This window comes from Myodes glareolus, chromosome 1 (assembly GCF_982192425.1).
Source record: "Myodes glareolus chromosome 1, mMyoGla1.1, whole genome shotgun sequence".
In the NCBI taxonomy this organism is placed as follows: domain Eukaryota; kingdom Metazoa; phylum Chordata; class Mammalia; order Rodentia; family Cricetidae; genus Myodes; species Myodes glareolus.
In genome coordinates, this window is record NC_142026.1 from 32794795 (window position 1) to 32820108 (window position 25314).

General features: G+C 47.1%; 1 protein-coding gene across 7 annotated transcripts in view; it reads right to left on the reverse strand.

Annotated features, from left to right (window-relative positions):
* The window catches only part of Col6a3 (collagen type VI alpha 3 chain), an 81523-nt gene that overhangs the window by 51087 nt on the left and 5122 nt on the right, over positions 1–25314 (reverse strand). For 2 of the 7 annotated variants that reach the window (XM_048441799.3, XM_048441801.3), the window contains exons 2-5: positions 14168–14283; positions 12108–12725; positions 6557–7159; positions 355–939 (exon numbers count right to left, since the gene is read on the reverse strand). In XM_048441799.3, the coding sequence (XP_048297756.3) occupies positions 355–939; positions 6557–7159; positions 12108–12725; positions 14168–14255 (1894 nt within the window). In that variant the 5' untranslated portion in view covers positions 14256–14283. The remainder of the gene's footprint in view (positions 1–354; positions 940–6556; positions 7160–12107; positions 12726–14167; positions 14284–25314) is intronic. The other 5 variants (XM_048441803.3, XM_048441805.3, XM_085696763.2 and 2 more) reach the window with 3 other exon arrangements.

Here is a 25314-nt window from a genome sequence, read left to right on the forward strand (position 1 = left end):
CATCTACTGTGAGCAGGGATACTGTCATCTCAGAAGGGAAGGTCCTTGACTCAGGGGAGATTTCTAGACAGGGTCACTAATGAAAACAGAGCATAGAGTGACTTCTGTGACCAGAAGCATGGGTGGATGGCCTTGTGATGCTACAGTTTAGTGTCATATGCATTTGCAGAGTGACATTTTCAACTCCACAGTCTCAACCCTGAAGAAAAAATAGACCTTAAATAAACAGTTTGCTGTGGCCGTTTTCATCACAAAACTGTGCTCTGTCTATTAAACATCAATACGTCACTGGGCCTTTCTCAACAGCTCTGCCTGCCAGCCCCCTCCTGCATGTACAGACCATAGCAACCATACCTTCTGTGGTTCCAGTGAGGGTCCTGAGGGGCGCCAGCAGATTGGGTAGCACGCTTAGCAAAGTAGGAGGGCGGAAGTCAGGAGGAGTGAAGACCAGGGAGGAGTCAAAAGCGATCTCTTTCAGCTCGTCCTCATCAGCGGCCCTGCTGCCGACTGCAAAGGCCATGACGCTGCCCCGCTTCAGCTCCTGGGAGGGCTGGCTGACCTCATCGAAGGACTTACCACCCGTGATCAGCACCAGGAGCTTAGGAACCCCCTCAGCGGCCCTGTGGCCGGCTGAGCTAGTGAATAGGTTGTTTCGAACAAAGTCCAGAGCCGAGCCCGTGTACAGGGCTGAGCCCTCCAGGGGCCTCATCTTCCGAACAGAGGCTATGGCATCCCTTTTGGTAGAGTAAGTATTTAAATAGAACTCGGGCTTGACAGTATCTGCGTACTGAGCCACTGACACCTGAACCAGGTCGTGTCCGATTTCCAGCCTCTGAATGACTTTGGCAATGAAGTCTTTGATGGCATTGAAGTTGGACTGCCCCAGGCTGGAGGAACCATCCACCAGGAAGACTATGTCCCTCTTGTTGACTTCCATGACTGTAGACAGCAATAATAAAATGTGAATTGAATAGCCACGGTGATCAGGTTCAACAGTGACACTGTAAAGCCCACTATGCACAGACAGCTCTCCTGACTGTCACATACGAGCGACGGGCTCCCTTCCAACCCTGCCAATTTGCACTGTGCTCAAGAAATCGCTTCAGGAAAGAAAATGGCTTTTAGTTTCACATACCACCACTAAAGAGGTCATTGGCTCTTTATCGCTATAAACAAGGTTTGAAAGTTTGGATCAGTAACGCCTGGGTCTCTCAGAATGCGCTTTGTATCACTAACCTGATTCCAAACCCACACACTGCCCAACACAAAATCTGAAAGAGAACGGGCATCGCCTCTTTTTCTTTGGTTCTCTCTTATTTGGCTTCCTTCGGCAGGCAAAACAAACGTTTAACGGTTTTTCATAAATCTTGGGAAAGGAAACCAGTGCCCACCCCACCACGGACAGCCATGGGTTTTCATTTCACAGCCCAGGATGGGAATGGCTGTCAGTGACATACCACAACCTGCATGGCTTAGATACACCTCGAAAACAAGCGCCTTGGCTCAGAACTCCACTGGCAACGACTGGGACTTCACCCAGGGATGGAACAGGGTCTCTACCAGATTCGACGCCCTTTCCTGATGTCTCAGGCTGCTCCTACACTATAAAGATATTAGCTGAGCTGAGCTGAGCTGAGGGTGTTGACAAAACAGCCCCGGGGTATCCCTTGTACCAGACATCTGGTATGACAATCTAATTTTATAATACCCGACAGATGAAGGAAGGTTGGGAATAAAGGCAAGGAAGAACTTCCTAAGAGCTGAGACCTCTCATGGTGTATTCTAAAACAGCTCATTCCTCATCACAGGGACCAGAGGCTGGGAAGATGGTGTCAGGGTCACTGGAACTGCTGTAAAGAACGACTTTAGTCTGACTGTGCCTCCTCTGTAACACTCTCTGCACCCAAAGGGGCCAAATCTGAGTTCTGCCAGGAGGGAGGTATTTGTGCATGAGAAGTCTTAGTCCAGGTGCCTGGTTACCTGCTGGTGTGACTGTGTGTGAAACACCACCTGCCCTTCCTCCCTGGACCATGAACATCCATCCGTTCAGAGATCTCTTTCCTCCTTCAGTTGAGAACATGTAGTCTCTTGGGGTTGCAACTTTGATTGTAATGTAAACATGTCTTTGCAGATAAGCTTGGTGCATATGTGTGTAGTGGGTTTCTAATACCTCTATGTCACTGGGAACAATGTGCACACAAGTGAATACATATGTATTGCACATACAATGCTCCACACCTGTACCACACGTATTTACCATGCATCGCTCATGCAGCAGACTGATAGACAAATATCCATGGGAGGGGCCACCTGAAAAGTGCTTTGCCCACTTCACAATCCCACCTCCAGGTTGTGGTAAGTCATACTTCCACCTCCCAAGTTTTAGCACCTTGCCATACATTTTACCAGTAGTCCACAGGAAGGACAGACATCCACATGTGGGGAACACTGTTAACTGTAGAGCATGGACTTGCTTTGTGAATTCTGCAGTGTGTCTTGGAGCTCCCAGTTTCCATGACCCAAGTCCTCTTTGGTTATAGAAGAGGTCACTTGGCTTGTGTTTATATTTCTGGAAGCTGATAATGGAGGGACGCCTGGAATAGTACTTAGGCAAACACAATAAGCACGGGAAAAAAGACCCAAGCCTCTCAAAGAATGATCAGGTTCCTATGTTCGCTACATGCTCTAACACTAGCTGATTAACTTTGTGGGCTCATGTACTCTCATGTCTATTTCTGGAGATGGAGGGGCTGCTTTATGCATCCTCTCACACTCAGTTTCTTTTTGTTTGTTTGTTTGGGGAGGTGTTCATTTATTTGTTTGTTTGTTTGTTTGTTTTTCAAGACAGAGTTCCTCTATAGCTTTGGAGCCTGTTCTGGAACTCACTCTGTAGACCAAACCCTCCTCAAACTCAAAGAGATCTGCCTGCCTCTGCCTCCCAAGTGCAAGAATTAAAGGCGTGAGCCACCACCGCTCAGCTAGCTCACACCCAGTTCTTAAACCACCTGATTCTCAGGCTTCCTGATTGGGATCCATCTCAAGGGTGCACTACAGCTTCCTTCGCAGACCTGACAGGGTCAGGTTTTCTCTTCCCCAGAGCTCTGAGGAGTCATTCTCTTAGGGAGGGAGTGACCTTGAAGGTCCTTCTAACCTCAACTGTGAAAGACCCTCTTCAGCACTCACTCCTATGACTGCCAACTCTCTCCCAAAAGCTTGGGAGTTGGGAAAGGACATCCACAGTCTTCTTGTTGATATCTTCAGTCAAATCCTCTCAAGAGTCACCCCCTCCCATCCATTTACTCCTGTCCCCTGTCCTTGGAGAGTCCGCCTATCGCCAAGTGTCTTTCTGCAGTCTTCTGAAGGACTTGAGAATCCTGTCACCTGAAGCCCCTGCTGCTCACACCAACCATGTCCTCCTGTTCAGTCCACCCCTGCTTCTACGGTTACATCTTATGATCTTCTACAGATACTATAGGGCGTGCACACCCCTGAAATCTCCCACGACCTTCCCCTGCCTCTCCTCTTTCAGACAAATGACACCCCCACTTCTTCATCCACCAAGTTCTCAAATCTGACCTTCAACCCTTCCCCTCCCTCGGCCAACCCCTCTCAACCTCACAGCCCTCACCCTGTGCTATCCTCGTGGGCTCTCTGATCCACTAAGCCTCACTTCTGAGTCCCCCCAGCCCTCCATCAGACCCTCCTGGCAAAGCCTCCATGGTGTTCTCCCCTTCTCTCCCCATGCGCCAACCAAGCAAATGGATGCTTCCGGGGAAATAACACAAACAGGAAGCCTGTGCTCGCTCGACACATGGCTGACAGCACCAGCATGCCACAATGGAATGCTCCCAGGAAAATGGTCTCCCCATTCTCAGTCACCTTATGACTCTGTTCTCTCCCCTCCACTGCCATAGGAGGATCCAATCTCCTACCTACAGCTGTAGTAGTAGTAGTAGTAGTAGTAGTAACAATAATAATAATAATAATACAGTTGCTTCTCCAGTCTGTCAAATAAGCCTGGGTGCTAGGCTCTTCATCCTCAGAACCCCAGCTGCCAGCTCAGGGAGGCCACACTTCATGTTGCAAGAACAGCCTGCCTGCCTTTCCCTTTTGCCTAGAGCACTCTTCCCTCTGTGATGCCTGGACTCTGCTCATTACTGCCCTACAACTTTGCAGACAGGTCCACTAAGTTCCCTGACCCCATGCTCTCTAACACAGCCCCATTTGGTGGACTTGCAGCTTGTCACACTTGAGAAGTATATCATTTGGTCAGCAGCTCATGTGTTACAGACCCAACAATTATCTCTTTCTCCGTCTCCACCCTGTGCCCCCAAAGTTTGGCGTAGTTACTGGCACATATCAAATAGTCAAGAATATCTACTAAGATTTAGGAGTTCATCACTGAGACTCACAGTGATGTCTGCAAGGAAGGAGTTAAAATGCTAGCTAACTACAGAAAATCCATTATAAGGGCAGAATGCCACCCATTTTAATACAGAAGTTGAAGCCTCGCTTGAAGCAAGAATATCTTCACCTGGTACAACGTCTTTGGTGAGAAGTGAAGGAATGGGAGCCCGGAGATGGGACATCTGGCCAGGATGACAAAAGACCTGGGACCAGAGCCAGATCTCCCAGAGGCAGTTGTGGTACTTACTTTATTTCTAAAACACAGAGCAGTGGTTTGCTTCCAGTGTGTGCGGACTCAGAGAAGCTCAGTGGGCTGGAAATCCCCTTCACCCCCGGCATTGTTTCCGTAATCACTAGGGTCACTGCAAGGCTCAGACACACAGCTGCATCTCAGACCACAGTCGGGCAGCGTTCAGACCCGGAGCCCCCTTGCTCCAGTGTTTCCTCTCAGAGCATCCAGCTCAGGCTACTGACATCCCGTCCTGAACTCCATCCCCATCCAAACAGGAGGGGCAGCAAAGCGAAAGGGGAGCAACAAGCTGCAGCCTGATTGGCCTCTGAGTCCAGGGATACCAAGAGACTTCCGGGAAGCAACAAGCTACAGCCTGATTGGCCTCTGAGCCCAGGGATACCAAGAGACTTCCGGGAAGCAACAAGCTACAGCCTGATTGGCCTCTGAGCCCAGGGATACCAAGAGACTTCCGGGAAGACTTGCACATGGTTAGTTCTGGTGCCAAAGCCAGGTAAAGATGTCATGGCCCTGAGCTTTCTGTCATAGTGCACTGTCTGAAATTTATCTGAAGGACGCTGTCCTAATTACGACTGGATTTCACACCCGAAGGTGTGGTCCATTTTCTTCTACCTTTACTCTATGATTAGACCTGCCTGTTCACCAATGCCAGGAAGCAGAGGTCAGCTCCATACATGAGCCAACGAGGAAGCTTTTCATTGAGACTTTAAAGTATTCTGCTGATGATTTTATACACTAGCATGTTCACCAAAACATTTATATAAAAAAAAAAAGCCCACTGTTATACCTTTTGCTAAGAAAAACCAGCCAGGAATCCCAGGGAACAATGGACATTACTTATGACAATGGGTATTACTCCTATGACAACAGTCATTTCACAGGTCCAGGCTCTTTCTTTAGATAGCTAGCAAATATAACTAGACAGACAAATATTTCCACACAGAAAAATTAGAATCACAGACTACAGATGCTAGCCAGAGTCTCCCGTGAGCCACTGTTCCCGAGCTGTTGAAGAACAATGAGGAACAGGGTCTGACCGACCAAGGACAGATCTGAGGGTATCTCTGTGCGAAGGCAGCACCAGGAGGTGAACTGAGTGTTTGTGAGTAATGAAGGCTTTGGGAGTGTGTCCCCACGAACTGGATGGTTTCCAACTGGCCTGGTTAGGGCCATGAAGCAGACACCATCTGAAAGTGATGGGCTCTCAGACCCTTTCTGATGTTCCCACACCTCCCATGTTTAAGTGTGTATCTCTCGTATGATGTTGACTGGCTTCTTTAAATGGCTGCAGTTGGCCGTGCAGCTGAAGGCCTTCCATTTGAGCATAGATGATAAGTCTGCCACACAAAACAATTCCTTTGAAAGCAGAGGACCAGAACGGTCTGTGAATACCCCATCCAGCAGGTGCTCAGCTGGGCCTTACCTTCAAGAATGTCCCTCTTGTGACCACCACACTGACACCGGAGAAGACACCACTCCCCTTTGCTGCTTTTGGGGAGCCACTATTAATGAGTGCACTTCCAAGACACAGACAATACCCTGAAATAGCTTTCTCAGAATTGGCGAATCCCTCAAGCTCCTGTCAAGGTGACTGGACACTAAATAGAAAACTTATTGATGTCTAACATCTCAAAGTAGCCGTTTGTTGCATTAGCCTAAAGAGCGTGTTCTGCTTACAACTCAAGTTCTAAGAACGTTTCATTCATTCGTCCATCTTTAGATTTCTCTGATCAATGCAATGACCACACACAGCCCATACAGACTTCAGCACATCACAGAACCACCGACTGGCTGTGGGTACTTACGGCTTCACTCCAGTGCGCACCTTCCTTTTTATGACAAGCACTACACAACACACCCCCATTCCTGTAAAGATGGCAAAAAAAAAGGCATACGTACCTTGTGTGACAATAGTTGACGGTTGCAAGATAATGTGCCTTTGGGCCACACCAACAAGGTACGACAGTAATTGCTCCTGGAGGTCCCCAAAGCTACGGAATTCCGGGACAGTAAACACCAAGCTGTGATCAGTAGCTATGTGTTGAAGCTCTGCCCTGGAGGCGGCCTGGGCTCCAAGGCCGAATGAGAACACACTAGCCTGCTTCAGCGCTACCACCCCATCCCGAATCTCATCACTAGAAGGCCCAGCACTTATGAGGACCAGCACCTGGGGGACCCCTTCCTCTGCACGGCTGCCACCTGTCCGAGTGAAGAGATTCTCCACCACAAAGTCAAGGGCCAGGCCTATGTTGGCCAACTCCCCCCCAGTGAAGCTGAGCCTTTTCACAGCATCTAGAACCGTAGCCTTGGAGGGGTAGGTATCCAAGGAGAACACGGTTTGGGGCTCATCGCTATACTGGACTACCCCCACTCGGATCTGCTGATTTCCAACTGAGAGTCTCTCAAGGACATTTACAAGGAAGTCTCGAATGACAGCAAAATTGGCACTTCCGGTGTTGTCTGAGCCATCAATAAGGAAAACAATGTCGGCTGAGTCTTGTGCTTTAAAAGAAAGAAATGCAGAAAAAAAAAAGTGAAAGCATTAGAACACGTGATCACATGCATCATCCGACGTGTTTCCTTGGAAACCAATAAGAAACACGAAACACAGACATACAAAACACGGTGTCAATGAAGGCGTGTGGAGTCTCTTTAGTTCTGCATTCTGAGTGGATAAGAGGCAACAGCTTAGGAATTGTGGTGGAAACAAGGGCACTCATGATCAATTTTCATCTGTGATACCTTCATGGTTAAACTCCAAGGGAGAGGTCAATATTCCGGACCTTTATTTCTAAATTTGGAGGGAAGTATCATTGCATCAGATGATAAGGTACCATATTGCAGGAGATTAGGATGTCACGAACCCAAAGGCTACTTCGAATCTGTGCAGTTTAGGAAACAAAAGCTCGGGTTTGTGGCCCAGTGATTGATAGCTCCAGAAGTTTATTTGATTCCTTGGATAACTATTGTTCATTTTGTTTCTTGAAAATCAAAATAGATGATTCCACACATGTCTGGGACCCAAAATTCAGACACAGTTTTAAAAAAATCCCTTGATGTGTGATGGTTCCTATGTTCATCTCTCGAGTGTGTGGCCATGTGGACTCGAACATGGCAATGGGGTCAGAAATGTTTGTTTTGCATTGCCTCTATATTCAGTCAAATAATGAAGAACAATGTTAAGCAGAATGACATGAAACCAGCCATGACATAATTATCCAATCTCATTTTATGACATCCTAGTGGATTCCCTACCAGGACCAAGATTGGCTAAACCAAAATGGGTATGGTCATCACTGAATTACATAAAAATGGCTGCCAAAGGCCTTTTTTTCCCTAGTGATGGGAACTTGAGACTTCCATTCTATTACTGAAAAATGGGGATTACACAGAGACTCGGGTAAAGGGGAGCGATGAGTGAGTCTACAAGCCAGGGCAAGGCAGTTCAAAGGTTTACCCCAAGCAGCAAATGTTTTAATACTTAAGGGTGTACTGGGGCCAAGAAGGGCCTCTGCGTGAGCATGAATATTCATTCACATTCTTGGGCTCTGGGGCATAGTTATTACACTGTAATACAAGAACAGACCTTTCATTTGGATTTTTGAGTGCCAGTGAGTGTTTTATATTTAAATTTAGTTTTTCCTTGTGCCAGAAAATCTGTTTATGTTCTCTCTGGGGGAAAGACCCACAAAGCTCACTTCACAAAACAGATGAGTTTTTCTCTCAGGCAGTGTTCTCATGGGAGCTGAAGCAGGGAGTGCCAGGCTTCAGTATGCTCTTTCTTCACAGGTACTTCAAGTCCTTGACTATATATCAGGTTTGAATCCTGAGAGAGGTTTAAGTCAAGGGAGATGTGGCAATTTGGAATGTTGCTACCACTGTCCTCCCCACAAAATACAAGAGGACAATCGCTTTGCTACAGTGACTGAGATCTTATGTATCAGAATAACTGTCATTCAATATCAACAGACCGGACCCTGGGTTTGAACTCCAAAGTATTCCACCAGTCTGCAGCCAAAATACAAGATTCTCGGAAGATCTTGAGAGGATGCAGAGCCAGGGAATGTGGGTTACACAGACCATAAAAATGGCTCTCATCATGGCATGGTGGACACCATAAAACGCCTCCATGTTTCCAGGCCTAAGCCAGTGACCTCAAGGGACACAGAAGGACCTGTCTCTTAGTCATCCTATCTAGACACTTTAAAAGAGAGTTAATTATGATCAAGATGGACAATATAAAAATCTTCAGTCATAGCAGGGCATGATACCTCCAATATTCAATACCTTCAGCAACAATTTCTAATGGTGTAGATCCCAGAAAAGAACTCTCTGGGTGGGAAAGCAGGTTGAATACCATCAATGATAGGTCATAAAATGGTGGATAATTTGTCATCACTGAATCAAAAACCATGATCCTCTTACACACACAATAATGGAACACACAGAGCATGCTTTGTTAGCTGCGAGAGCCGAAGCCTCACAGAGACCCAGGACCCCCGGGTCCTTGTGTGCAGCGAGGCACACCAACGGCCAACACCAAGTCCAAGAGAAACCAGACTGGAAGCTATCTGGTTTCCTACTTCGTGTCTCATGTGTCACACCCTCTGCGGCGCCTTCTACGGAAAGCGTTCAAGGTGACAAGGAAGAGCCCTAAGTCCTAGTTGCCTGAGCTCTCAGGAAACATCACACTCCTATTTCCTGTGAGAAACACAAATTTGAAGAAAATGTATGCTGAACTCAAAATCACCTTCAGCTTTAATTTCGGGTGCGTCCGTTGTCAGAGGGTGACAAGGGGACATCTAACAAGAAGAGCAGGGTTCATTCAGAACGGTGACCCTTAACGCCTTCTGTGTGTAGGCTCTTGCTTTAGAATATAGAACAGTCTACAGGGAAAGGGTCCCTGTGGCAACCTTACTCAGACCACCGACGTGCCTTTTCCTAAACTTTATTCAGGGCTCGCAATGGGGATCCTGGCTACTCATTTTTATCTTCTTTTAGTCTTGCTATGGAGCACGCAGTGAGACATGATATGAAGGAATTGCAGAGTGCAGTTAATCAGAAGAGAGAAATGACTCATACTCCACCCTGGTGCTGGTGCTGTCGGTGACTTAGACATAGAAGACGGAGATGTTCTCTTGGCAGAAAAACAAAGGTTTTAGCTAAACCAAAATATGCAGCTGGTAGACTCTCCGCTCTTGCAGTGGTCATTCCGGATTTTACCCGTATAGAATGGCTGCATCACCTCTTCCTGTTCATTAGTTTGCCAAGACATTAACTTTGGAAATGTGCCACTCTCTACAAAACATGTTTTTAAGTGAGTGTGTCACCACATCCATAGTCTGAAAGGGTTGGGTCAGAGACTCTTAGTGGTCACAGACTGTTACCCCAGGTTCCCCCTTGTCCTTCCCGCTGAAACAGGTGACCTAGGGTGATCTCTAGAACACACTTTCGTGTCCTATAACCTGGTAGAGTCACCCAATGCAGGAGGAGAACCCCCTCTCCCCATCACTGGAAGCAGGAAACCCCAGTAGTACAGAAAAATGGTTCCTGTTTCAGAGGGAAGGACAAGGGGGAGACCGTTTCTTCCCTGTCATTTGGCAGACCTTGGTGACCCCAATCCTACCAAGGCTGAGATCATGGGGGACCATGGGGAAGCCATGGGATGAACAGCCTTCTGAAACTCCTTAGGATGTCTCGGCCCTGAAGCACTTGTGTACCCAAGCCTGACCTGTCCACGGCAATGTGTTTCCTTCTGCTGATGCGCACCACCTCCCTCTTTGCCTGCTGCTTTTAAATCCCTGTGATGAAAACTTGTCTGGCATTATTTCCTTATAGCAGCTCATTGTTCTGAGCCACCCCTAGATTTCCCCACACGCCCCTTAGAGTACTTGATTCATGGCCGCTTAGTATCTTCATTAGTAGGAGACTGACTTCAGCAGCTGCCTTACCTCCAGTCTCCTGCCTCGCCCATCCTCTTGGGGGAGGGGCAGAGGTGCTCATCAGCCTTGCTTCCTCTCCTGCTTCCTCTGGGCTGTACAAGTCTTCTGACTCCTGACTGCACGATCCCCCTTTCCCTAGTCAAGAACCAGCCACCAGCCATGTGCTCAGCCTCTCTCTGTGGCCTCAGCCACGTGGAGAGCAACCTGCAGCCACACTGCATAATTCCCTCTTTCGAAACGCCCAATCTGGGAGTTCTTTCCATTCTGAAAGCTCCTGAGGAGTTTGAAGGAAGCTAGCGGGGCACACTGGTGGCAAGGTCCCTTGACTGGCAAGCTCCGTTTTTTAGTGAACGCTGCTTTAAGTCGGCAGTCGTTTCCTAAGTACTGTGGGAACCCTCATTGCGTCTCTGTGCCCGTTGTTCCAAACAGCTCCGACCCCAGGCTTCCATCCCTGGTGCTGTCCTCCCTGCCACCAGCATCCTAGAAATGACCCATGCCCACTCACCTGAGGTGCTCAGCTTCTCTCCTACCCACCTCAGACCCTCTCTCTTACGGAGGAGACATGATTCTCTCCCATCATGCCTCCCTACTCCCCACCGACTCTCTGCTCCTCCCTGTGTGCTGCATGGACTTATGTTCTAGCACAGGGTGCCCTGTGATTGCCCATATCTGATGGGGAAGCTAGTCCTGGCCCCTAGGCAAGATTGGGGCTGAGCAGGACAATCTATGATCTTGTCATATTCCTTCCCTCTCCGTCTTTTGGAACTTATCAGTGGAAGGGGAGAATCAATAGGCTTGATTGATTTAAGGACTCTTCGGTTACTGAGTCTGCCCATCTGTGTAATATTAACACCCAGGATGATAATCAGCTACTGTCACACACTCCTAGGGTGACCGTGAACAGGTCATCAGAATCCAAAGAGTCTCATGGTTACAGTCACCGGGCACAAAAGACACCAGAGTGCAGACCCTGGGCAGGGATGCCCCAGCTCTGCCCTGGCTCCTTCCCCGGCTTGTCATCCACCCTTGAGGACTCAGTTTCTCCCACACAAACTTGAACAACATCACAGCTAAGACTCCCTGTCCTACGATTCTGTCACATCTTAATAAGTTCCACTCAGTGGCTAAGAAGAATGGTCCACCGATGGCCAGACGCAAACATGGACCCTCTCTCCCCCTCAGACCTCTCTGCTCCTAGATGGATGCCTGCTCATCCGAGGGAGGCTTTCTGATTAAGGGATGTAAAGGAGCTTTGGGATAGTTGTCAGAATGTGAGTTTTAAGGCTCACATGTCGGCTGTTTCAGAAACTTCTTGGGTACCGGTGGAGGCTGTGTCTGCAGGAGACAGGAGAAGACTCACTAGTCAAGCCTTTGTTTTTAAGCTTGAGAACATCTCTTCCACAAGCCTGCAGCGTCTCTTAGGCACTAGGTTGCTTTAGGCCAGTATTTGCTAAGCTCACAGGCACAGAGCAGCAGGGCAGGGAGCAGCCTGGCAGTGAAGACATTACCTGTGATGTCTTTAAGACTTTCCATGTCCCCAGCCCTTTCTGAGTTGACGGAGGAGTGTATACAGGACACTAAGCTCCCTACTATATCATGAAGAGAGGTGACGTTCTCTAGGATGAAAACATGCAGACTGAGCGGTTCGCTTGCTATTTCTCTTAAGGCTCGTTCGTCTGCCTCCTCAACTCCAACTGCAAACACGTTAACGTCCGCAGACTTAAGTTCCGCTGAGGGCAGGGCAAAGCTGTCCTCTGTCTGTCCGTCCGTTAACACTACGATAACCTGAGGGACTCCGTCAGCGGCCCGGCTTCCAGAAGCCTCGGTGAGGTGGCTGTGAATTATGTATTCTAATCCTTTTCCAGTCTGATTGCTTCCCCCAATGTAAGACATGTTCAGAATATGAGAAAGGACTTCTTGTTTAGTGTGGTACGTATTTAACAGGAACTCGGTATGTGGGTTTCCGATGAGTCGGACCAGAGCAAAATGGAAATCATTGTCTCCCACAGCTAAAGACTCTACCACATCAGACAGAAACTCTTGAACAAGCAGGAAACGGTCCTTCCCAGCACTCCAAGAGGAATCCACTAGAAACACTATGTCGGCAGCCGCACCGTTTCTGACATCTTCAAAAAAAGACATTTCGTTCAGATTCTTCTAGTGATATAAACCATGATCTCCCATTGAAGCACCTCCTCCTAAATGTGCTAAGCATTACTCTGCTACTAACGAGCGCTACTGAGTCACATCTGGGTTACAATGAAGGCAGGGAGGAGGACTTACCTGCAGAGCAGAGCCAAGAACCAGGACACGGCTGTTGCTACACCCAGCAATACTCCAAGTCCCATACTGAGTAGCCCCAAGTTCGAGGCCAGTAGAATATTCCAGAATAGAGGAAACATCTGTGGGCACCTTCGAGCTGAGGCATGGCTGTGACAATCTGACACTCCCCCCATGTCCACGTGACCAGACAGACCAAAGGGATCTCATGTCGTTGGCAAACAACCATCTTTAGCAGCTCACTCTTCAGTGTGGAGTAGAAAGCAGGGTAGAAAGACCACCGGTACTTTATGAGAACTTACCCCGGCCCCAGGATTTCTAAAACCTTGTAAGAAATGTAATATGACAAGTAGGTTCTATACATAGAGAAAACTGGGGCTACTTAGAGGGAGAAGCTCTCTAACCGGCTATTACGGATTTCCAGAGCAGAGCAACCTGCCTATATTCCAGACAGTAACACACTCGGTTGAGGATGAACCATTTCCCAGCATTTATAGAAACCCTGGGACGAAGCCGTCTGTGGCCCTGGGAGGAGCCTTCAGAAGCTGCAGCCAGATTGGCTGACACTCTACTTACCTCAGCTTTCCCTGAGAGGCCCTAAGCCTTGTGCTCTACCACTGAGGTAGGCTACCTTACACTCCATCTAAGGAACCCGGCCTTGCAGACGGCACTGTCAAAGGTCCAGGACCCCTGGGCAATGACAGGGAGACCCCGTCAAGGGCTTCTAGTTCCAACACAAGAAATTTATGTTGCTGCCCTAAAATTCTGAAAGCAAATTCTTTGAAGGGTGTTAGGGTCTGCTGTTTAAAGTTGTCTAGTGAAACATCTTTTTGAAAGATACAGTGACTCCATGAATAACCGTCCTGCTGTGTCTAGCGTTAGAGACAAGGGAGGTTGAGTTTTGTTTGGTCCTGTTTCTTGTTTTGAGAAAATAACTTTTATCACGGTAATTGTCTTCCTCCTGCAAACTGGCGCCAGAGATGCGGGAAAGTCCCGCAAATAGTGAGTCGTGGGGTGAAGAAGCTGCTAAGATAATTCGGCTCTCAAGTAACTCAGGATTTGAAACTCAAGTTTTAGCAGAGAAAAAATAAAGTCACCTTGCCCAGATACAGTATCTGGAAGACCTGCAAAGTTTGTAGACAACCTGTGACATGCACTGCTCTGTCTCTTGACATTCCCAGGCTCCATGTCAAGCTCTGGATGGCTAAGATCTAAACTCAAGCAACCGATGCTAGGTTTGTTTTTACGTTGTTGTTGTTTTGTTTTGTTTTTTTAAAGCAAACTTTACCTGCTTGCTGTTGGGCATGCGTCATTGCAATGCCTGAGAGGAGGAGGCTAAAGACGGCCACTAGGGGCAAATGCCGGTGTTTCCTCATTTTGAAAGTCTAAGCACCAAGTGTGAACCTGAAAGGAAGGACAAGGAGAAAAGAATGACCAGTGTTCAACTCTCATCGTGCAAATTTTTCCAAAACCCATATTTTCTGTGTCACATTCGGCTTCTGAATAGGCCTGGGGGTGTGATTCAGTCTTTGGACCAGCAGCAAATGGATAGATGATAAAAACCAGGCAGGCAGACAGACAGGCAGACCCAAACAGACACGTCATCGTGACATCCAGTTGGCAAAACCCCTATAAACAGCAATGTCCCTGAAGGTTTATTACCTACTGACATTACAGTTCTCTTATGATGCACTCTGATGTCCCCACAAGGACGGAGTCGCCCAGTACAGTTCTCAGAATGGGTCCCCATCATTAAGTGACATATAACTACACACCACCCCTACACACACACACACACACACACACACACACACACACACACACATATCTCTGGTTGGCCATTCCCAAACACCATGTGGGAAGGTATAGTTCTAGTTTCTGAATGGACCTCCAGAGTATCCGCCCCACAATCTGGAACATTCTATTTTCACTCCAATTGCTAAGTAACGAGCTAAGTGGGCACCCTCTTCTGGAAAGTAGTATCAAATAACCCTGCAAGCAAGACTCTCTTGCTCTAATGAATGCACACGTCAGCCACAGTTAGGAACTATATAACTAAATCTTTTTCCAAATTGAGGCAGGCAGTAACTTGCAGAAAGCACGCTCCTGGGGAAATGGACTGAGGAAAGAGGTTCGGGAGTGAAGGACTTGTGCTGTGCACAGAGGGTGACGGGTGACAGGGATGCAGAGGGATGCTCACCTTCCTGACAGGAATAGGCTCTGCCCAACCGAAAGCGATGAGGCCTGTCTTTAACTCTGCCTTGTCCTCCCTTGCTAGCCAGTACTTTCCCTGCCGTGTGCCAACCTCCAATACCATCATCACGGAACAAGCCCAAAGAGATTCGGCTTGCATGGCGATGAAACCAGAGCTGAGGGCAGAGTGCGTATTCCCTGGTTTCCCATCATGCACCAGCTGGCAGCTGCAAACCTGACTTCCAGGAAAGCAAGTTCAGGTTCAGAACTTTCAACAGCCCACATCCTCAAGCCTGCCAACCCTTTCTCTTCCCCCTCAGACTTCACACCAGCCCACTCGTCCTCCTGGATCCAATAACAAATCAGCTTGGGACTGGAGTCTTCCTAAAGACTTCTGCACAGAGCTGGCTGAGTGTCGCTGTCTCGGCTGAGGTCTCCTTACCTCTCTTCACTTCCCCATGACCTAAGGCACTGATTCCTGTCATTAGGGAGCCGTTGTCTTCAGTAGTGGGACTCAGCATCTCCCAGTGAGAAACTGGGAAGGCTGGAAGGCGGGCAAGGGAATTTCAAAGAGGCCCAGGAGAGGGACTGGAACCAAGCATATCACCAATATGATTTCAGATTCTCACTCTGTTTTCTTCTGTACTGAGTTTGAGAGCATGCTGTCTGATGCTGGGAGTCATCTAGACTAGTCTGTTGTTCAAGGGGAAAGTCTGTCCTGCTTTAAGAAACTGAAAATCATTTAATCTAGGGATAGTGGGTTTACTTCATACTTTATGCTTCATTATTAGGGTTTTTAGATGTCGCAAGAGGCTCTTCCCATGAATTAAAACTCTAGGCTGCAGCCTTCGGCATCGGTGTGAACAATAATTCAGGACCTCCCCTCCCATCTCCTCTCTCTCTCTGTGTGTGTGTGTGTGTGTGTGTGTGTGTGTGTTTCACAAGTACATGACAGATTTTCAAATGTGTATTTTTTAATCTTCTTATATTAAAAGTCCAAATACTTGTAAATTTCTTCTACATCCCCTGTTTTGGGAATGGTTTGAGTCAGCCTGTGAGGGACAAGGGGGAAAGAGAACAAAGTGGGCGTGTCGCGTGGTTTGCACAACAGCCTTCGCCACTGTGTGGTTAGGACAAGGCTCCACGAGACCCGGACGATGTGAGGGCAGGAGTATACCTGAAACCGGATAACCTGAATGATCGCTTGTTTCCAGAAATACACACCAAGATTGTATTCGAAAGCCTCTGAGCTGACGTGGCCACTGCGGAATTTGAGTTAGCGGCCAGACCCTCCTGGAAACAGGGCTCAGGAGTGGGTGGCTGCAGCGGGAAAGCCCATTAAACGTTTAAAGAATTAACCCAAGTTCTGCCCGAACCCTCCTCAAAACACTGAGGAAGAGGCAACACTTCCAGACTCATTCCATACGCCCATCCTTAGAGCGAAACAAGAATATGAAAAGAAACCACCAGAAAAGAAAACCGCAGACAATATTCCTAACAAAAGCTGATACAAGCATGCTTGGGCAAATTCTAGGAAACACTCAAGTGCAGCAGCTTAAAATGAAGGCACACTATTATCAGATGGGTTGTGATCCTGGAATGCAAAGACAGTGTGAAACATAGATAGATAGATGGATAGATGGATGGACGGACAGATGGATCGACAGACAGACAGACAGACAGACAGATAGGCAGATGATAAAAGATATCAAAAGACCATCTCAGGTATTCAGGAATTCATTTGACACCCTTTAACACATTGTCATGATAGAGATAAGTAAACCATTCAACAAATTGGGACTTGAAGGAAACCACTACACAATAAAAGTAATACCCAGAAATCCTCAGCAAGCATCATATTCAACAGAAAAAAAATTAAAACCACCACTGCTTGGGGCAGAGCTCAGTGCTAGAGCACTTGCCTAGCATCTCGGTGATCCTGGACACCATCCCCTAACAATAAAAGGCATGCTTGAAAACAGAGAGCTTTTCTGAACAGTCACACGACCTCCTTTCTCACTTACCTTTAAGAGAAAACAAAAGAGTCCTAGTCAAAGCAATTAGGCAAGAAAAGGAAGCTAAATCCACTCAAATCGGAAAGGAAAAGTCAAGTCATTTCTCCAAGCAGATGGCTTGCACACTGCTGTGAAAACGGGGTGTCCTCAAGCAAAGGACTGGAACTGGATCCTGGCCTCGCGCCAGACAAAAATTACCTCAAAATGAAAGAGCTAGCTGTAGAGCTGGGGAGATGATTCGGTCAGCAGAAGCTCATGCCTCCAAGCTTGACAACCCAAATTTGATTCCTGGAACTCACATGACAGAAGGAAAGAACCAATCCTTTCGAATTTTTTTCTGACCGACACACACGCACATGTGTGCGCGTGTGCGCACGCACACACACACACACACACACACACACACACATACACGCAGACAGGTAGATATAGAGATAGATAGATAGATAGATAGATAGATAGATAGATAGATAGATAGATAGATAGATAGATAGATAGATGTGGATGGATGGATGGAGGGGCGGGCGGGCAGGCAGACAGATGGACAGACAGACAGATAATGTTTTCAGGGCCAGCAAGATGGCTCAGCAGGTGAAGACAACTGCCACCAACCCTGAAGGCATGCATTTGATGCCTGGAACTCACATGGTCAAAAGAGAGAACCAATTCTTGCAAGTTTTCCTCTGACCTCCTTGCACCCAAACAAATAAATGGAACAAAATGTCAAAAAAGATGTAAGAGAGAAAAAGAACAAGAAGTTGGTGGGTGGGGAGTTGGGGGAGATCCTGAGAGGAGTAAATAATATGATCTAAATACTTTGTAGGAAATTCTCAATCAATAAAAACATTAAAATAAATATGATATTTTTTTATTTTAAAGACCTGGCTGCAAGACCTGAGACTGTAACTCCTCCTAGAACAGAACAGGGAGGAGCTTCATGACATTGCACTTGTGTGGGTTTCTTGTGTAAGACCCCAAAAGCCAGTCAGGCAGACAGACTTGGCAAATGGGACTCCATCAAACTTAAAGACTCTGCCCAGATGCCAGGGCTGCAGCTCAGCTGGTAGGGCCAGCGTCCTCAAAGTCCTGGGTTTGATCCGTGACACCCCATATACCAGGTGTGGTTACACCCCTGTAACACCAGCACACAGATGATGGAAGAAATGGAATCGGAAGTTCGAAGTCATCCTCAGCCAAACAGCAAGACAAAGAAAGGAAATGTGGGAAGATAATTTCTTTCCAACCAATAATACAAAAATCAGCACACTGGATGCACAACTCCCAGAACTAAAGAAAATATTTAGAACTCATATCTCTGATTAAGGGTGAGCATCCATGGTGCATAAAGATACACAAAAAGGAAAGCTCATCTGATTAAATGGGTGAAGAGCATAAGGCGGGATTTCTCCAAAGGAGATACACAATGACTAATAATCATGAGGAAATATGTGTGATGTTACTAAGATCAGGGCATCGTAAACCAGATCCACAATGCATTATCACGCCCATCACAGTGGCTGCTACCCATACACAGAGGCAGGGCAGACAAAGATGCACAGGGGCCATAGATCCTGGATGCTATAAACAGGGATGAGAAATGGGGCAGCTAATAAGGAAAACAACGTGGAGGGTCCTCAACGATTAAAAACAGAATGGCCATATGATCCAGCAATCTATGCACAGGCATACAAATACAAAAATCTAAAGCAAAGTGAGATTTTGGGTGGCCATGCCCACTGCAGCCTTATCCATAATATCCAAATGATTTTAATAGACAGATGAGTAAGAAAATGTGGTTTTCCATGCAGTAGAACACTATTGGGCCTTAAAGGTTACAACGGTCATATGCTACAATGTAATGAACCTTGAGGGAATGATACTAAGAGCAGTAACATACAAAAAATAATAACAATAACAAGAAGAAAGAATGCATGAATCCCTCACATGAGATATCTAATTAGTCAGACTCTTAGAAACAGTGGGGATCACCTGTGACTCAAAACCTGCCTTTGGCTCAGACTAAGAGACCTTCAGGAACTGAGCTCAGCTGCCACAAAACCACCTGTCAATCAACTTCCCCTTGCCGACATGTCAGCTCCATAACGGCATCCGGGAAGCTGTCCACACAGTTCTTTCTGCAGTGAAGCCGGATCGTGGCAACACTACAAATGTCCGGCCCGACATTCTTGACTTGTCCTGGACATTGCCCATTCGGCACAGAAACACACGACTCTGAAAAGCAGCCTGCAGGGCTCAGTGTTGTGGCTCCACAATGCACCTGTGTCTTGAGGATGCCTTGGTGTCAGTAGTGGGGCCCAAAGAACAACCCACAGCCAGTGGAGAACCCACTGCTCACTGGCTGGTCTCGCTCTCACCAGGTCTCTGGTCTAGCTCCACCCCTTCGCTCTATAGAACACCGTCAATCTTACGCTCCACCCTAAGAACCTTTAGGCCACTTTTACTCTTCTGGGCCATGCTAGGGTTTTCTTCATTAAAAAGGCTAAAGCAAGTGCAACCCCTCTCTCTCTCTCCTCTCTCTCTCTCTCTCTCTCTCTCTCTCTCTCTATCTATCTCTATCTTTCTCTCTGTGTGTGCATGCTAAATTAACTAAACTGAGGATTTGCACTCAAGAACACACAAAGAACACTGTACACATGCTATTCTTCATTCTGCTGAAGTTGGTAATCGCGCGTTTGATGGAGAATCTGCTTCCTTCATGCAGTCTGTGCTTCCAGAGTCACTGGTGGTTTTGTAACTAGTCTAGAGTAGTATTTGAACACTAGATTAACATATCTGAATATCCACAACTCTCTCACAGCTGTGCGCAAACCTGCATCTCTGAAAGCGCCATGCCCCAGGAACAGGGTCCATCGCTTTGTGACTCTAAATTCAGCTAGACCACTACTTGCCCCCACCTTCCATGCAAGTTCCAAGCTTCACAACTCCAATCAAAAAATGTGCATGCACATTCTAGCAATCCAGTTCAATTATTTTAAATATTTAATCAAGACAGGAAATGTTTGACTTTAAGTAGCATTGTGCATATGTGGTTTTGGGGTGTGTGTGTGTGTGTGTGTGTGTGTGTGTAGGTGCATGTACACGATACATGATACACGATAAGGAGGTCACGATAAGGATAAGATACATACACGATAAGGAGGTCAGACATCAATGTTATGTTTTCCTCAACTGTTTTCTACCTCATGATTTGAAACAAGGTCGCTCAGTGAACTTGGAGTTTACCAGCTGGGCTAGACTCACTGGTTAGCAAGTCACCAGGAATCCCGCCTCTGCCTCCCAGAGCCAAAACGGCAGGTGTGCACAGGCACAGCTGGCCTTTTATGGGAGTCTTGGCTGAAACTCAGTTCTCAAGCTTGCACAACCAGACTAGCCGAGCCATTGCCCCATCCTTCAAGTAGCAATGCTGCGGGAGAATTCGGATACAAAAATACCCTAGCGCCTTGCTATGAGGCAGTAGGCTATGGGATCCCTGTGGGGAAAGGTGGGGCCTGAGGTAAGGGCTGTCTGACCACTGTTGAGTCTAAGTTAAGGACAGGAAGTGCTGGGATGTCTCTGCAAACCACATGGACAGGGAGCTCAGTGTGGGTGAGTCATGTGGAGTAGTTTTGCTAATGGTTTCTTAACCGTCCCTGCCCCTCACACAGGGGAATCCTTTGAATATACTAATTCTACCGTGTGTTAGTCACAGGCTGAGTCACCCCTAAGTGAGTTCCTTGCCTTCAGAGCTCCCTAAGATCTGAGCGCTGATGCTATGATTCTGTAAAGACTTCTGAAGCTGTCTGCTAATTGAATTTCTCTAAGGAAATGGCACACACATTATGTGAATGACCTGAGCCAAGATGCTCATTTTCCCAGCATTCATCTTGGAAGAACAGCTTCCTAAGGACCAATGGCTCACGGGTGACAAAATAAATGCAACACAAACAGGAGATTTTGGGTTTTGTTTTTTTATTTTTTTCAGAATCCATCCAGGTTTTGAGGGAGAGTAAGGATAGAGGACACCTTCACCTCTGAGAAGCAGGACAGGAGGTGATGTATCACTGACATTCTACCGGTAACCAGCTGCTGGATCCCCAGGTGTGAAACTGAAAAGAAATTCTCTCTATGGTTTGCTCCCAGGAAAGCCAGGTTCTAGGATGTAATGAACCACACAGTAGAGTTAACCGTAAAAATTAATAAACACGCGACAGTGGGGTCATGTGACCGTCTCCTCAGGACAATGGCAAAGGAGGGCTTGTGGGAAGAGCAGCTTCCATCTCAATTTCACTAAAGAGGTCAGACATCATCTCCCCAGATAATGACCTGTATTGCCCGCCTTGATGAAGGGGAACAGAGATAGTCACGCCCCTTTTCCCCTTAATAAGGGGAACAGAGATAGCCATACCCCCTTCTCCTCATCACTCTCTGGAAGAAAAGAGAAGTGGGCTGAAGAAATACCCACTGGCTTCTATCTCAGAGGCAGGATGTCCCCTGTCCTTCCAGCCATCCGGTGGCTGCCTGACGCCCCCACCATGAGAAAGTAACACCAGGTGAGGAAGCATGATTTTCAAAAGCCATGTATATAAAACAAGACAGGGTCAGCATCTGGACTGAAATCCACGGCTCTGAGGAAGAGGCAAAGCTCAGGAAATGGTACAGGCTAGGCAGCCTTTGGCAGGGACCTCCAGGAAACTCCCCGAGTCTTGGTGGGGGGAGAACAGACAGCCTTGGTGTTGGTGAATGTCTAGCTCTGTTCTTCCCAATATGAAAACATCAAAGTCAGATTTGGCTGCCTGGGACCCTCCAGCTGGGTGGGGTCCCTTTGTCAGGGACTCCGTGCCCTCGGGGCAACAGACTCAAAAACCCAAGTGCATTATTAACTGTGTCCTCGGCTTTCTGGTTAGCATGTCTCAGTCCTGTATTTCACTGCCTCTTTTTCAGAGTTGAGGTGTCTTTTTCCCACGTGGCCGCTGCCCACTTGGAGTTTCTGGAAACCCCTTTTGTTGTTGAGGTTGCCCTACCCAGTCTTCAAGTTGAAGTCATAATTGTACTGCAGTCTTTCCCAGGCCATTTTGCAATTTTGCCAAATTAGTTTTCATTAGGCCTCCTCAAAAGCATTTTCATTTTCCATGTCTGGAAATCTTTTTTAAGAAAGACACACACACACACACATACACACAAGGAAATAATTTCGAAACAAAGACTTAAATGCATCCAGAGCTCCCATTTTGAAGCCTTGCATTTGATATGTCTCCGGGCACCGCTTTATAAAACCAAGCTGCTCTCCTACAGAGTTCAAATTCTGAGGCTTCCATTAACGCCTCACTGTCTGCTCAAGCTGGGGCCACGGCAGTCGCCAAAAGTCACAACAAGAGCCCAGCTTTGTAGCCCCCACAGTGGAATGACATCCCAAATTTCATTACAGTTGGGATGTTTGCTTACTCTTGCCTTTACTGCCCTCTTGTCTTGACTAAGAATCAAAGTAGGGATTGGAGAGATGGTTCAGCAGTTAAGAGAATGTACTGTTCTTGCAGAGGACCCAAGTTCCGTTCCCAGTACCCACATCAGACAGCTCACAAGAGCCTGAAACTCCAGCTTCAAGAGATGAAGCATCCTCTTCGGGGTTCTGTGGGCCATTGCACTTAGAAATCTTTAAGAATCAAAGTGCCCGGTTCTGTCGTTTCCTCTCCCCGCCCCCCACTTGTTGCAGAGATTCCATAGTGAGACCTAGCAGAAGAGAGTATGGTTTACTATATGACTGTTTGACACAGCCTTGCAGAACTCTTCAGAAGCAAATGATTTGAAACACACTAACACACACACACACACACACACACACACACACACACACTCCAAAGGAGTGCATCAGAACTTGAGTATTTTCATTGATTTGGCAACTATGGCCTTGTATTTCTATCTCAACAATAACAATTTGAGACTGCATCTTTCCTGTGACTGCAAATTCTTTCAACATTTCTGATCATGCATGAGCAAGCACCCTCCTTGTTACATGCCAGCACTGGGGAGCACCAGCTCCTCCTGGTGGGACCTAATAAGGCAATGCCCAGATGTTCTGTAGCCATCATAGGGTGCTATAGAGAGGTGACAGAGAAAGAGAGGGTGTGGTCACCTCTAATAGAGAGAGTCCCTGTGGAGGACATGAGGACGGGGACACACACACACACACACACACACACACACACACACACACACGTTAGCTCTTTTCCTTGTCTGAAAGCAGCACTTAGGAGGCAGAGGCAGGAATTTCAGGAGTTCAAGGTCAGCTAGCTACATAGTGAGTTGGGACCACTCTGGTCTACATGAATCCCTGTATCCAAAAGAAGGGGCAGGAGCAAATTCCAGATTAGTTGTCTGGCTATTTAGAAATGGAATTTAAAGTCTATTTCTAGAATCCAAGAAAACAATCACAAGGCAGAAAGTTCTGGATCTGCCATGCTAACGGCCACCATGAAACATAAAGGCATTCTAAGATCTGAATTATATGGTAACCAGATGAGACGCTGGGCCCATTTATGCAGATAATTATAACCATTAGGCAGAGACAGCATGGGCTTTGACAGTCAGGGAGAGAGCCTGCTAGAAAATGCCCCACACGCAATTCTGCAAGTGCCACTTTTCCCGACCCACCATCTCACTCCCAGCATGCCTCCCATTTGTCCTATTTCGTCCTTTGCTGGCGAGGGACTTGGGTTCCACCGGCCTCGCTCAAAATCATGTGTTCCGCTGTGAATTTGTGAATGAGAGTGGCTACAGCCTTCTCACGACCCTAAGGAAGAGGTAGGCCTTGGCTTGCTTTCAAGTGAGAGAGGAAAACTCACCTTTAAGTAGACAGAGGTCTTGTGACAGTTTGTCTACCTCCTTACTGCCTCTACCAGCAACCTCCCCCAGGGTTACTTTTTAGGAGTAAAACAGGCCAACTGGTGTGAACTGGCAGGGATCCCTGGACCACTGGGTTACATCTGCATCCACTGAGTCTAACCCTAGCAGGTCTCTGACATCCCCAACAGCGCCACAGATGGGTTTAAGCTGAGCGGATTTTAGATGCCATTGCTGGCTGCTGACTCAACTAGAGAAGATTCCAGAAGTGAAAACGCTAGTTTTCTGGAATAGTTTCCCCTGAGACCTGAGTCATCTCCAGCTGCTGGTCACTTCTGAAATTAAACTGACCTGTGAGCTTTCTCTTCCAGCGGCTGATTCCCAAAGTGCTGGTGCTGTGGAAATTAAGAGAACAGTGCACACTGGGGGATTCAACAGAGACGGCTCCCAGTGAGGCCTTCCCTGGCCACTCCCAGCTCACAAACACCTCTGGATATTTAAGGAGAAGAGAGGATGGTGCCGGACCCTGCTTCTAAATGGTGGCTTAGCAAGCCACCCTGCATCTGTCTCATTCTCTCCCTTTTTTCAAATGTCCAGATTTCTTTTTTTGAGATAGTTTCACGTATATAGCCCAGCCTGGTCTAGACCTCACTTTATAGCCAAGGCTAGCCTTGAATTTCTGATCCTCCCGCCTTCATCTTCCAAATGCTGGGACTATAGACATGCATCACCGTCTCAAGATTGTGTGGTGTTGAGAATTGAACACTCCCCCCACCGAGCCACACCCCAGACCCCCCAGAATATTTTCAAGCAATGGTGACAGTGACCCCTCTGCTGCGTCAACGTCAAAGAAAACCCTGAAAATACAAAAATCCCTTTCTTCCCATGGTGCTTCTTTATTTTCATTTAAGATAACTTTTTTATTTTTTAATTATATCCTTCTCATTTTAACTGTTTGGAAAGGAATGTGCTATACATTTTCCCCACTCCCCTTCCACCCTACCTCCACTCTCCTTGCTCCTAATATACTCAGGAGATCTTGTCTTTTCTTCCCCTTCCTAGATGGATCCATGTATGTCTCTCATAGGGTCCTATTTGTTACCTAGGTTCTCTGGGGTTGTGGCCTGTGGGTTGGTTATCTTTTGATTTATATCTATTATCTACTTATGAGTCAGTACATATTCACTCAGGATGGCTTTTTCTAGTCTCGTTCATTTGCCTGCAAATTTCAAGTTGTCATTGTTGTTGTTTTTTGTTGTTGTTATTGTTGCTTTTTACCACTAAGTAGTTCTTCATTGTATAAATGTACCACATTTTCCCTACCCATTCTTTAGTAGAGGGGTATCGAGGTTGTTTCCAGGTTCTGACTATTATGAATAATGCTGCTGTG